This window comes from Diabrotica virgifera, chromosome 10, assembly GCF_917563875.1.
Source record: "Diabrotica virgifera virgifera chromosome 10, PGI_DIABVI_V3a".
Lineage (NCBI taxonomy): Eukaryota > Metazoa > Arthropoda > Insecta > Coleoptera > Chrysomelidae > Diabrotica > Diabrotica virgifera.
This window is the reverse complement of record NC_065452.1, coordinates 154,771,936-154,787,261: the sequence shown is the minus strand read 5'-3', so window position 1 is coordinate 154,787,261 and position 15,326 is coordinate 154,771,936. Positions and strand designations below refer to the sequence as shown.

Genomic DNA, 15,326 nt, shown 5'->3' with positions numbered 1-15,326 from the left:
TTTGTTCCCTTAAACCCCCGTAAACTTTTGTGTATGTTCGTATTAAATTATTGTTATAGTATTATTAGTTAAACACCGTGTTTTTAAAACTTTTTTGCCTCTTAGTACTTTCTCGAAAAGCCAGTTTTTATGGAGATATTTTGAATATTTGTCAAATCCACCACCTATTTGTATATATGGTTAAGTACGATTATAGAGACCTGGTAATAATAGGCAAAATCTATCATTTACATTTTTATAATATGAAAATATACTAAGAGGCAAAAAAGTTTTAAAAAAACTGTGTTTAACTAATGGTACCGCAATAAAAGTTTAATTCGAACGTACACAAAGATTTAGGGGGTTTAAAGGAATGAAACACCATACAATTTGTATGTAAACATATTAAAAACGAAGCCACATCTCGATAATAACTGGTTTATCAAAAAAAGACTAAGAGGCAAAAAAGTTTTAAAAACATTGTGTCTAACTATTTGTACCATAATAATAATTTAATTGGAACGTACACAAAAGTTTCGGACGGGTTTAAGGGAACAAAACCCCATGAAATTGTTATGGGATGCACAAATTTCACTATAATTTTTTGTTAAGATGTTTCTGCCATAAGAATACCACATACCTATTTTCAATAAAAAATCTCTAATAGTGTTCGAAATATTGGAAAAAATTGATTTTCATTTTGTAACTTTAAAGGGCTATAACTTTTTTTTATGTGCACATTTGTACTAAGGTAAGTTACAGCTTGTTTACATGGGCGGTTTGCCAACGTTTGACGCCGCGGTTTACCTGAAAAACCCAACCGCCGCGGTTCGTACACATGAGAGCGATTGACTGGCGGTCTCATTCCTCCCCTAGTAAACTTACAACCGCCGCGATTTGACGACGGAAAGGTTGCATGTGTACGATGTTGAGCGGTTGCATTTGTTTCTATGTTAAACTTGAACCGCGGCGGTTGGGTTTTTCAGGTAAACCGCGGCGTCAAACGTTGGCAAACCGCCCATGTAAACAAAGCGTTAGATTCAGTCAACATATTTTTGACCCTAGAATCTATGTTATAATTTATGACCAATCTTTTCGGGACACCCTGTATAAAACTGTAATACGGCCCACAGTGACGAATAGTAGCAATGTATGGTCAATGAATAAAAGTAATACGGAGATATTGAAAAGATGGGAAAGGAAAATGATCAGAGCAATATGGAGGCAAAACACGGCGGAAGGTTTTGTGCGACGATCAGACAGGGAGCTAGAGGAACTGGGAACTGTATAACGAACTAAGCATCAATTACGTGATGAGGATAGAAAGGAAGAGGATGCCAAATATGATTCTAAAACGGGGTTCAATCACGAAAAGAAGGAAAGGACGACCCAGACAAAGATGATTTGATAGTATACAGGAGGATCTAAGAAAAGAGGGAATTATTTATGGTTGGGAAGAAAGAGCAACAAACAGGGATGAGTGGAGGGTAATAGTAAGTCAAATTAGTAGAAAAGGAGCATAATTGGACAAGAAGCTACCCCATCTGATAGAAGTTTGTAATATATTAAGGTATTATATTTAATAATATATAATGTATTTAGCTGTATTTTAGCCCTAGGCCTTCAAGGCCTATTGAGCTTTGTAAATAAATAATATATAAACTATTTTAAAAGAGAAAGGTGGGGGTTTTGTTTTATTTTTGGTAAGATTGGTACATATCTAAGGTGTCTTGTCTTGGGGTACTTGGGGAACGAACAGAACAGAACCAACCTGCGATTTTGTGTGTTCGCATCTGACGCCATAGTTGCTCAGCCTTGCGGACAGGCCAATTATCATTTACTTTAACACTTAAACTACGGAAAAACTTGTATTCCTTAACACGAATGGACATATTAGTTAAAGCATCTACTCACCAGCCAGGTGTCGGTCGGACTGTGAACGGCACTGCTTGTTCACCTGAAATTATAAAATTACTTAAGCATGACCTCCCATCTGGATAATATCGCTACTGAGTTTAGCAACTTCAAAGGAGTTATATACTACCTAACTCATTTACGCATGATTAATGCTCTCTAACAGGGCGAATCGTAAATATATTTGTATAAATCGTTGTAATATATAATATACAATACAGTTAAAGCAAAATAATTATCCTGCTACGTCACAGATTCAACTACGTCATACACAAATGATAAAATACAATCCAACAAATAGGTCGTCTAAATTTAGACATTATAAAGCTGTGTTTTATTTTAAAGGGAAATTCTACATTTCTAAAAACAAAAAAGTCTTTTTATATATACCTACTTTATTTATATACAGCGTGCTTATTTTTCAATGTGCCTCTATTTGTTTATTAATTATTTTGAGAAATTTCATTTCTGCGGTTCCTAGCGTTTTCCTTGTTCTAACTGTGTTTCCGCAGCATGTTTATTGGTCTAAAAAATGTTTTATAAATGGTGCTTTTGACTCCTATCCTTAACACGTTTACTGCCAGACGTTTTCTAACATGACAACAACGTCAAATATATACTTTATATTGAGTACTAGTGGGCCGCGATATAAACCAAAACGTTGGTCCCATCGGGGCAGTGTGGCCCAGTGAGGTAAGTTAGTACTGTCGTACGGCGTTGGTCCGGTGCCATATAACATAGCCTATATTATAATATGTCAACAATCAGTTTGTGAAGTTGCTTTATGCTGTTGTTGAATTATTTAAAATAGAATAACAGCCGACACCTAGTGAAAGGTTTAGCGAAACTATGGTGGGACGTAGGCCAGTAGGAAGACCAAGGAAGAGGTACAGGCAAGGTAGACGAAGTGAGAACCGATGCTAAAGAGATATTGAGGGTGGACAACTGGAGGAGAGCAGCCAGAGACAGAGATACTTGGAGGCGGATGCTGGGGGAGACCAGTACCCGACTGAGCTACAGCACCATAGGAGAGAGAGAGAGAATGACAGCCGTATGTATTTTATAATAGTTCAACAGATAGTATTCTTTTGATCTCAGCTATTTTTTAGATATCTAAACGTAAGAAAGCTTTGTCTCAAAGTAAACTTCTTAAAAGAGTCCAGAATTTTGGGGAATTCTCAGAGGAAGATAACTGGGAACCATTTGAAGCTTCTGAGAGCGATTATATTTGTAGTTCAGAGTCAGATTCGAGCTCAATGTCGGATTCAGAAAGTATAGAAAACCGTTTATAGAAAAGGTTATAGCGAGGAAAAAACTAAAATTGAATCCAAACCCAAATACTGTAAAATTCAGTCCAAGATCCTAGCCAAGTGTCAGAAGCGAGCGTAGACCCAGAGAATAATAAATTTAGATCCAGAACAGTAGTAGTAGAAGTAGTTGCATTGCTGCTGAATGGCAAACCGGAAGATTTTTTGCAAAAAACTTCCAAAAATTGCAGCTACTGAAGCAATGATAAAATTTTCACTAATAATTATGCAAAGAAGATCATGTCAAGAAATATATTTGAGATTTGGTTGGGGTTACATTTTGCTGATAATTTATTGGCAGATCAAACTGATAAATTTTTGTACAAATTTAAGTCCTATACATTGCAAATTAATACATTTGCATCGATGAGACACTTTTACCATTTAGGGGAAGATTAGGTTTTAGGAAATACACAAATCAACACGTCTTGAGTTATAAACGAAAAGAGCTAGAATGATTTTGGTGGGAATGGAACGCATGCAATCAAAAAAAGTATAGTAGCAAATATATTTACATAAACGACCAAGAATTATCGTCTGTCAGACGAAAAGGGCTAGAAGGAGTTCATTTGGACTGGAACGCAATGTAAAAGAGTACCATCACCATCATTCCTCAACCTCATGCATCCATTATTGGATATAGGTCTCCTCCCTATTCTTCCATTGTTCTCTATCTTGTGCGTTCTGTATCCAATTCTCCACTGTTTTTCTTAAGTCATCCATCCATCTTTTTATATGAGTCTTTTGGTCCATCTATTATCAATTAAACGTGCTACATGTCCAGCCCAACTCCATTTGGCTTGTGCAATTTTTTTATTACATCTGTCACTTTAGTCCTCTATCTCACTATACTATGTGGTACCATATCTCTTCTTATTATTCCTAACATTGTTCTTTCCATTTTCCTTCGGTTTATTCTCAATTTATTTGGCGTTCTATAGGCCAAATATATACAGGGTAGCGAGAAAGTATGGAAACACGATAATTTCTCGGAAACCGCTTGAACGATTGTTATAAATTTTGGTGGGCAAGGGCACTCTAATACGGCCGATATTATAGTGGCAATTACATTGTTGTCAAATTTTTCGTTTTTCTGGAAATCTAATGAACTTTTTATTTTAAATGGAACACCCTGTATATTTTTTGCGTTTTGAAGTCCTTAAGAAATTTTGATTATTTTTCATGTTATGTTACCTATACCTAAATGCCATAATTTCGGAGTTATTGCTACATTTATAAAAAAATTTTTTATCAAATTATACAAATTTATTTTTTTGGACCGGGTAGATATTATTTTAGGTTCTTTGGGTCATTGGGAACAAAAAAGGTCTTTTGTAATTTTCCTCAAAAGTTAATCGTTTCCGAGTTAGAAACATATTAAAACTGAAAAAAATCGAAAAATGACAATTTTCTGGGTTCAAAAACATAAGTAAAAATATTATTTTTGAAACTATGAAGTGCCTAAATTCAAGCTCAAACCTTATTTTATCAGATGCCGATAAGTGATTTGGTCATATTTCATTCTAAAACATTATTTTTTAGTTGTTAATGCAGCCCGATAGCCCGTCCTCGCATATGAACTTTGTTAACAATAAAAAAAAACAATGTTTTAGAATAAAATATGCCAACAATTCTTAAAGAGATCTGATAGAAAAAGGTTTGAGCTTGAATTAAGGTACTTTGTAATTTTAAAAATGATTTTTTTACTTGTCTTTTTGAACCTTGAAAATCGTCATTTCTCGATTTTTTTCAGTTTTAAATTGTTTATAACTTGAAAACGATTAACTTTTGAGGAAAATTACAAAAGACCTTTTTTGTTCCCAATGACACAAAGAACCTAAAATAATATCTACCCGGTCAAAAAAAAATAAATTTGTATAATTTGTTAAAAATTTTTTTTTTACTAAATGTAGCAATAACTCCGAAATTATGGCATTTAGGTATAGGGAACATAACATGAAAAATAATCAGTATTTCTTAAGGACTTCACAACGCAAAAAATATACAGGGTGTTCTATTTAAAATGAGAAAATTCATTAGATTTTCAGAAAAATGGAAGATTTGACAACAATGTAATGACCACTATAATATCGGCCGCACTAGGACACCCCTACCCACCAAAATTTATAAAAATCGTTCGAGCGGTTTCCGAGAAATCACCGTGTTTCCATACTTTCTCGCTACCCTGTATAAGGCCATTGCGAGAATTGTAACCTACGGGCAGTACTTGAGCGGAGTGCATTGTTACTTGTTTTCGAAGGTCTTCTTAGAAATTACGAAACTACCTGCATGAAGCGACTTCTTCTTCTTCTTTTTCCTCCATTCGCTTCTGTTTAGTGCTTTCTGTTTCCAGTGCGTTCCTCCTATATTTTTAATGTCGTCTCCCCATCTCATCTGGGGGTCGTCCTCTTGCTCTCTTTCCTGTCCATGGTCTCCATTGTTGTATCATATGAAGCGATTAGACTATATAAAATCAATAGTAGAAATATTCTGCTTCAATTTCCCGTTTCGAACGTCCCGAATATATTTGGCCTTATACTTCAAATAAAACGTTTAAAACTACTTCTTTTCGATTGCAAAAGTATGTGTTTCACAGCTAAACAATTTCAGCTATAAATTCCACTCAATTCCGTGGGGTTTGTGGATACATTTCCCGTGACGTGTTATCATTTGTAATATGAAAGTGTAAATTCAGCGTTTTTTAGGCATATTTCAAATGCCTCATATTTGTTGCCTAAACTCAGAAACGAAATTTCATGTTATAGGTTCTGAATATTAGGCTCTAGCAATGGAAATTCCTCAGGTACTGGCTTTTGGAAGTGATAGATTTTATTGATATGAGAAGTGTAAAACATGACAAATATCGCGAAACGTTTATTAATTTAACCGCTTTATAAAAACTGCCATTATTTGCGACAAAGTGCAGACATTGTATATACGAATTTTGCTTTTTGACAATCTCTGATCAAAAGATAGCGAATTTTTACCATCATACAAATTCTATTTAAAAAATTGAATTCGCGCGTGTAAATGACATTCAAAATCGCCGGTCGCTTCAAGCATTGTTTCCGAGAGAACGGTTCTTTCAACACAAAAAATGCTAACAAACATTTTTATTCAAAATTATAATAATACCCCGTTTTCCGACGGCGTATAGATTCTTGGGAAATCGATGTTTTTCGTTTTTCCCTCTAGGAGTGACGGTTTTAGAGGGGAGCTCATCGGGGGAACCAAATCGTTTCTGGCATTATCTACAATAGATTGTCAGAATACTCCGAAAATATAATTGGTGATTATCAAAATGGATTCAAACCAAATAGAGCCACTAAAAACAACATATTCATACTAAGAACAATACAAGAGAAAGCTTATGAATACGACATAGAACTATATAATATGTATACAGGGTGAATCATGAGGAACTGTACATACTCCTACCTCGTATAGAGGCTCCTATGGAGAATAACAAATTACCGTTAAAAAGTATCTGCTCCCATTGTTTAATAATATACAGGGCGAGTTTCGCATTTTGACAGAAATTTTTATTCGTCATAATTTTTGAACGGTCAGGTCGATGTGTCTCTTATTTTGGTCAATCGTTACACTATTACCACCCAATCAACTGATTTATTAAAACTAGAAAAAATCAGGTCTGGCTTTAAAAAATTAGTTCGTTTGGGTCTTAGAAAAAATTTCACCCTGTATAAGCTTTTTGAAAACTCTAATATGAATTTTACAAATTAGACAAATAGGCAATTAAAATGGCATATTTATTTTTCCCTACACTTTGCTTAATTTTTTATTAAAAAATCAAATTTGTCAAAATCGGAATTTTAACCTAAAAATGAAATCACGGTTTAACTCGCTACAACTCTGTTCCATTTTAATATTTTTTTTTCTGAAATTTTTACAGCACATATCACTTACCATTGTGAAGACTATAAAAATTGTTGTAGACTTTCAGTCTTCTTCTCGTAAAAGTTATGAATTTTTAAAAATAAAAGCTGCAGATTCGTGAATTGCAACGTTTGATCGCAAAGATTAAGTGAAAAAATTTAAAATTTATCTATTTGGTCACGTCTATCTTAAATTATAGAGTCCAAAGAGAAGTGTTATGGGGAGTTTTAGATCTAGACATGTTATAGAAAAAAAATTGTGAAACTTTTAATTTTAAGAATAACGTTGTTTAATTTTTTTTATTTTTATGGTAAAATTGCGATTTTGACAAATTTGATTTTTTAATAAAAAATTAAGTAATCGTGTGGGGAAAAATAAATATGCCATTTTAATTGCCTATTTGTCTAATTTTTAAAATTCATATTAGAGTTTTCAAAAAGCGTATACAGGGTGAAATTTTTTCTAAGACCCAAACGAACTAATTTTTTAAAGCCAGACCTGATTTTCTTCTAGTTTAAATAAATCAGTTGATTGGGGGGTAACATAAATTAAATATTTGTTTAAAAAAAATTAATTTTTGTAATAAAAGTTAATTTTTTTAAATCTATGATTCACTTTACCAAACTTTGAATTCATAGTCAAATTTGATTTTTTTATAAAAAATTAAGTAATCGTGTGGGGAAAAAATAAATATGCCATTTTAATTGCCTATTTGTCTAATTTGTAAAATTCATATTAGAGTTTCCAAAAAGCGTATACAGGGTGAAATATTTTCTAAGACCAAAACGAACTAATTTTTTAAAGCCGGACCTGATTTTTTCTAGTTTGAATAAATCAGTTGATTAGGTGGTAATAGTGTAACGATTGATCAAAATAAGAGACACATCGATCTGACCGTTCAAAAATTATGACGAACGAAAAAATTATGAAATTTCTGTCAAAATGCGAAACTCGCCCTGTATATTATTAAACAATGGGAGCAGACACTTTTTAATGGTCATTTGTTATTCCCCATGGGGGCCTCTATACGAGGTAGCAGTGTGTACAGTTCCTCATGACTCACCCTGTATATTATATAGACTTTAAACAAGCTTTTGATAGTGTGAAAAGAGACAAAATGCTGGAAGACCTCCGTAATCTAGGTATACCAAAAAGATATATCGGCCTCATAAAAATGACGTTGCAGGGTTTAAAAACCTCATTTAGAGTAGATGGAATCAATATGGGGGTGAGACACTGAGACGCACTTTCAACCATGCTGTTCAACCTAGTTCTTGAGGCAGTCATCAGAAAAACCAATGTAACCGGCCGTATAACTACCAAAACCGTACAAATTACTGCATATGCCGACGATGTCGCCATTATTAGTAGAAGCAAGACACGACTAATGGAAACGTTCAAGGAAATTGATCCTGAGACACAAAAAAGAGGGCTTAAAATAACCGAAACAAAAACTAAGTACATGACCATCAAAAGAACACCTGCGGATGAAATTAATATAGCAATAGACAACTATAATATTGAACGTGTGGATGCCTTCATATATTTGGGCACAGAAATCAATCAGAAGAATTCCGTAAGTAGCGAGATTAATGCACGCATTTCCAGTGGAAATCGTACATACTCTACTATGGTAATAAAAGATTGATGACATCGTAATTATTAGACAAAAGAACCAAAATGACTATCTACAGAACCTTGATTAGACCCGTAGTAACCTATGGTTGTGAAACCTGGGAAATGACGAAAAAAGATGAAGCCCAACTCAGGACATTCGGGAGAAAGATACTGAGAAAAGTATATGGCCCGGTGCAAGAGGAAGACGGCACATGGAGAATCAGGAGAAACGACGAGGTTAATGAACTGAATGAAGGGGATATTGTAAGATTTGTGAAAAGTCAAAGACTGTCATGGCTGGAACATGTTCAGCGACAAGAAGATACGAAAACGACAAAGAAGATATTACAGTGGGAGCCGGTAGGAAGGCGAAAAAAAGGACAGGACGAAATGGTTGGATGATGTGGAAGACAACCTGAAAACCATGAATATAAGACAATGGAGGAGAAGGGTACAAGAGAGATCTGAAGGACATAGCCAGACAGGCAAAGACCCATCCAGGGTTATGATGCCAAAAGAAGAAGAAGAAGTTTTCTTGTTTGAAACATTTTTTCCAACGGCGTATAGATTCTTGAGAAATCGATGTTTTTTGTTTTTTCCTCTACGAGTGACGGATTTAAGGGGCCCAGGGGTAGGGTTGGCAAACTTTTTTGCATTTCTTGGATTCCCAAAATTAAAAAAAATGGACTAAAATTATTTTTGTTAGTAAAACTAGTACAATTCACATTTAATAAAGCTTTGAAATTGTGCAAAATACTAAAAACTATTAGAAAAGTAATTTTTTTATGTAAACAACTGAGTCACTCTGTACCTTATCATATTTAGTTTTCAACACCGGCGTAGAGGAAAATTTCGATCCCAATATTGTTTTCCTTTCGATGTTTTTCACGAAGGTTGGTAATTGAGACGGGGATGGAGAAAGACTATTGATTTCTTCAAAACAGTCGCTGTCGGATTCAGATGCTGAGGTAAAACACGGCGAGGAGGAATAATCTGATGCCCATGTGAGACTCGTGTGACTGGGGGAGAGTGAATCTGGTGATGTTTGGGTACTGACGTCGTGATGGACGGTGCGGTGGTTTTCTGCAATCTGAAAAAGATAATGTTGCTTTATTTCATTGTGAAAAAGTGAAAAAGACAATTTATGCTTCCTTTCGATTCAGAGGGATGCACAATCCCTAGATAGCTGTTTCTATCTTACAGACTTCTTTGGTAAAGCTAGCGTGCACACCTGTGAAGCAAAACGAAACCAAACTGTCTAATTTATGTGGAATTTTAAGGATCGTTTAAAATCCAATTTGGGACGCAATCAGCGATATCTCTTAAATAAAAGTGAAAAGTTTCAGATACAGAATTCACCATTATAATAAAGATTAAAATGGTAAATAATTATTTAAATCTGAAAACTTTTCTTGTTGGAAGTTTTTTCTGGTACATCCTTAATCTGTGACTTTTACCATTTATAAGACAACAGACGACGAACAAAGGAAGCGAAGGGCTCTACGATATGCAGTCAAATAAACTGTCTTTTTCACTTCTATCTTTACTCAGACTTGAGTATTAGGAACTTTCTTTCGGACCGTGTATTCCTAGACGAATTAAAGCGGAATGTGACTGCATCTCGTAGAGTCCTTTTCGCTTTCTTTATTCGTCGTCTGTTGTCTTATAAATTGTAAAAGTCACAGATTAAGGATGTATGAGAAAGTTCCAACAAGAAAAGTTTTCAGATTTAAATAATTATTTACCATTTTAATTTTTATTATAATGGTGAATTCTGTATATGAGACTTTTCGCTTTTATTATAACTTCATTGTTATTGCTGATACTATTTTGGGTGCTACTATAGTATGCGGTCTACCCCGAGGATGCGGTCTACTTGTACATACAGCTCTATTATAGTGTGCGGTGGATTTGCGCAAAATAATGAAATGCAAGAAAACTCTTGTAAAAAAACATATTTATTCACAAGTCATAAACATTTGGAGGAAAATAAATGTAAAATGAAATGGGACTAATAATTTACAAAAAAATACACCCCAACTATTTACAAAAAAATTATGTAACCTAATTATTTACAAAACGATACAGCCTAATTATTATTAAAGAAAAAATTTACTACATACAGTTTGCTGCCTTTCATTATTGTGTGCAAACCCTTCTGATAAAAGATTATGGTGTTGTTTAGCCGCACAGGTAGACCGCAAGCTATAGCAGAAACGCGACGGTAAACCGCATACTATAGTGTCAACCTATTTTGAAGTTACATACTAATATACAGACGAGATATTTTAAGTCTAAATGTGGTTTTTCCTGTATTTTTGGATAGAATCCTGAAAAAGTGGCAGGAAGTCGGTTCAAAGTTAATTTTGTTTAAATTTGTAAAATTGTATACTAAAATGACCATCTACAGGTTATTAAAAGCCTCATCGAATAATGTATAGAGTACAACAAACCACTCGTTTTAATATTTGTGAATTATGAGAAAGCATTTGACCCAGCAAACCATCAGAAAATGATAGAAGCTTTAAAAGAATGCCGAATAGATCACTGCTACACCACTGTCATCAAAAATATCTACGATAATGCTACGGCATGCCTCCATGAAGATACAGCAGAGGCGGTTTTACCTATTGTGCAGGGTGTGCGGTGCACACGGGCGCGGGCGCCGAGATGTTGCGGGCGCCAAGCGCCAAAGAGCGGGTCCTGGATCCTTTACTTTGTTTCAACATAAAATTATAAAATATGAAATGTTTTTAATTATGAGGCGGAAGATGAATCAGTAACTGACGCCAAAATACATTAGTAAACTTTTACTATTACCTATTAGATACCGCAATTACTAAGTTTGACGAACGCTTCGAACTTTTAAAGCAAAATAGTGACACTTGTTCGTTCCTTCAAAAATTAAAAAACCGGAAGGATTTAGAGTTAGATACAAAAAGAGCATATTGTTCTAATTTAGAAAATAAATTGTGTCATGTTGGCTCTTTAGACGTAGATAGGTTTGAGCTCTTTAATGAAATACAATTATATTACCAATCTTTATCGATTATTCTACTACACATTTGGATATTTTAAATTCTTCTTCTCTAAGTGCAATCTCCGCGACGGAGGTCGGCAACCATCATAGCTATTCGGATTTTAGAGACGGCTGCTCTGAAAAGTTCATTTGATGTACATCCGCACCATTCTCTCAGGTTACGCAGCCACGATATTCTGCGTCTCCTTATGCTTCTTTTTCCTTGAATCTTTCCTTGCATAATCAATTGGAGCAAGTTGTATCTCTCTCCACGTGTAATATGACCGAGATATTCCAATTTTCTTGTTTTGATGGAATTTAAGATTTCCATTTCTTTATTCATCTTTCTCAGAACCTCTTTGTTTGTGAAGTGTTCTGTCCACGATATTTTCAGAATTCTTCTGTACACCACAGCTCGAAAGATTCTAGTTTTTCATTGATGCAGCATTCAAGGTTCAGCTTCATTTTAAATTACTTGTATACAAATAAATAATTACATTATTACATTCAGTGTTCCCAAATTTGTTCACTGCTCTCAGAATTTACCTCACATTGCCAGTGACAGTAGCGCACAGTGAAAGATCATTTTCTAAATTAAAAATAATTCAAAATTATCTAAGGCCAACATTGTCTTAAAGTCGATTGACAAATTTATCACTAGTAAGTATTGAACATGAAATAAAAATTAAAATTTTGCTAATTCAAAAGCATGAAAAGTATCTTTTTTATAATTATAATTATAATACGTTGTAGTAAGTGCCCATGCGCGTCCTTTAATAATTACTAATTATTATTTTTTTAAATAATCACAAAGTTGTTCTTTTTTATTCATCTAACCAATTACTTCCTAAAAGTACTATTTACTCGTGTACTCAAACCTGTCAAATTTCCTCAACCAATTTTCCTTTATACCTCATAGATAAAAAAGTACATTTTTAATTAAATATTTTTAACATATTTGGGTAGGTTGTTCTGACGCCGTGAATACCTATTGGCTCCCAACATAATCTAATATTGCACTATTTGCATCTGGATTTCTGTTTACATTATAAGCGTACCTAATACCCTCTAATACTCTATGTACTATTAGTACAGGTACTAGGTATTATAGGTACCTATAAATATTCGACTATTCCATTTTGACTGCGCGTCAAGCGAAGGGCGCCAGGGCATCGATTGCACACGGGCGCTACATGGGCTAGAGCCGCCTCTGAGATACACACAAGTTCAACATTCATCGTGGAGTTCGTCAGGGTGACACCATTTCGCCAAAACTGTTCACAACATTATTAGAATATATATGTAAGCGTGCAAAACGAGACTGGACATAAATAAACATAAAAGGGCATAAACAAAAATGGAGAGCAACTTAGTCACCTTAGGCTCACGTACGGCATAGTCCCCCAAGTAGCACCGAACGGGTTTATTAAGTCTTTTAAGGATGCTTTAAAACTGTAGAATAAAACTAAAATTAAAACCAATTGGTTTTTAAGTAAACCTTAAGGTTGCAATAAAACCGCTTTCAGCATAAAAGGGCCCACACTGAAAGGTCAATAAAACCAAAAATAAAAACCTTTTTAAAACTTTGTTTTCTTAAGCAACTGGTTTTAAAGCTGCTGTGAAGGTGCTTTTAAAACCATGTTAAAAGACACTTTAAGTGCAGGCAGTTTTATAGCAAACTTAAAAAGGTTTCTTAAATGGATACTTTTAAAGAGAATTTACCATATTAAATGATTCTTTAAACCCATATACAGTAGAACCCCGATTATCCGGGTGCGGATTATCCGTGCTGCGGATTATCCGTGCTATGATTTTCTATTACTCAAGTTGCGTTTTTGAGGTTTTATCAAAATAGCGTCATCGTAAATCACTTGTCCGAAATTCTATATGACGAAAGAGAGACTCATAATGAAAGATTTATTTTTTTCTGTTATTTTTTATGGTAGGTACATATGTATGTGTATACGTACATATGTATTATACATAAGAAATACATGGTCGAATTATCCGTGCTTTTCAATTATCCGTGCCACCCTTCGGTCCCGACGAGCACGGATAATCGGGGTTCTACTGTACTCCAAATAGGCCAACAAATTTTTACATGTGTTATGGTAGATAGATACGTATTTGTAACCATAAAATAATAAAAAGTAGGTACTTGGTTATTTCGGACTTTCAAGGTAGAAAAACACTTGCGCACACAACTTTATTGATAATGTTAGCAAAAATAGGTCTAAATAAATCACGCGCCCTAAAATTTCTGTCTTTTGGCGATTAAAACATAATAATAATAAAACAATTTAAATCCGAAAAATATTAATTTGAAAGAAAAATAATTTTATCTACAATTTTAATGTTTTAATGTTAAAATCAATCGAATTTATGTCTTTAAGTCGCTTATTTATAATTTTTTTATAAGCCTTATATTGTAATTTATCAGAGCTTTCAGCATCTCCAAAAAGCAATATGGCTAAATAAAACCAAATAAAACTATTTAGTCTATCGACAAAGAATTTTTAAGATCAAATGGTTTTATTTTATACCTTTCCAAGAGCATATATCCTACATAAAAGCAAGGTTGCCTTCGAATTAAAACCGTTTAAAAACAAATTGAAGAGTCTCAGATGCAGAATCCACCAATTTAATAAAAACTAAAATGGTACATAGTACCATAGTAAATTACTAGTACCATAGTAAATTACTATGTACCATTTTAGTTTTTATTAAATTGGTGGATTCTGCATCTGAGACTCTTCAATTTGTTATGAGATGTCGCTGTATCGCGTCTAATGGGAAGTTTGAATTATTTTTCAGATTCCCTTTAAAATGATAGTGGAGCTATTTTTCGATTCAGAGGTGTGCACGCTAACAAAAGCTACTGAAGACGCCTGAAATGGTAGAAACAGCCTGTCTAGCTGGTGTGCAACCCTCTGAATCGAAAACAAGCAAAACTATCATTTATTATTTTAAAACCGTTTAGTTTTAATGCTGCTGTCAATAATGCCACTCGGTTTTAATGTGAATCTAACCTTAAAATCGAGCCGTCGTAGTGCTGTGTGCTTGTATTCTTTGAAAAATAAGCCGTAATGATCAGTTAGTTTATATTTTAAGTACTTATTTTTTCCATACTAACTGTACTTCCACTTTTTACAACAAACTACACCACTGTTTCGCTCCAAAACAAATAGCCGACCATTTTGGACATGAAAGAAGAGGGGATGAGTTTAGTTTTATTGTTCCTAACAAGAAGCATAGTTTAGTCTTTACGATAACCAAATTGATTCAGTTAAGGGCGTTTGGTTTTAATATAGCCTAATAATGGCTTTTAAGAAAGCAACTTTAAAGAAAAATAAAAAAATAGTTTTATGGCATATAATTTCCTGACATAATAGTCTTGAGATCAAGTAGATTTAATAATAGGTTTTATTAGCCATATTAGGAGAATCTTTAAAACTGCAATAAAACTAAAAGGTCACAAACTAGAATCTAATAAAACCAAATAGTCCGGAAGTTCTTCATAAAACTGATTAGTTTTAAAGTGAACTGAGAATAAACCATCTTAAAACTACAATAAGACACATTACCTATTGAGA

General features: G+C 33.9%; 1 protein-coding gene across 1 annotated transcript in view; it reads right to left on the bottom strand.

Moving 5' to 3' along the window:
- Nucleotides 1–15,326, bottom strand: part of LOC114325425 (rho GTPase-activating protein 7) — a 198,042-nt gene that overhangs the window by 43,447 nt on the left and 139,269 nt on the right. Inside the window, exons 4-5 of the mRNA XM_050641267.1 lie at nucleotides 9,526–9,804; nucleotides 1,894–1,936 (exon numbers count right to left, since the gene is read on the bottom strand). Of these exons, the coding sequence (XP_050497224.1) occupies nucleotides 1,894–1,936; nucleotides 9,526–9,804 (322 nt within the window). The remainder of the gene's footprint in view (nucleotides 1–1,893; nucleotides 1,937–9,525; nucleotides 9,805–15,326) is intronic.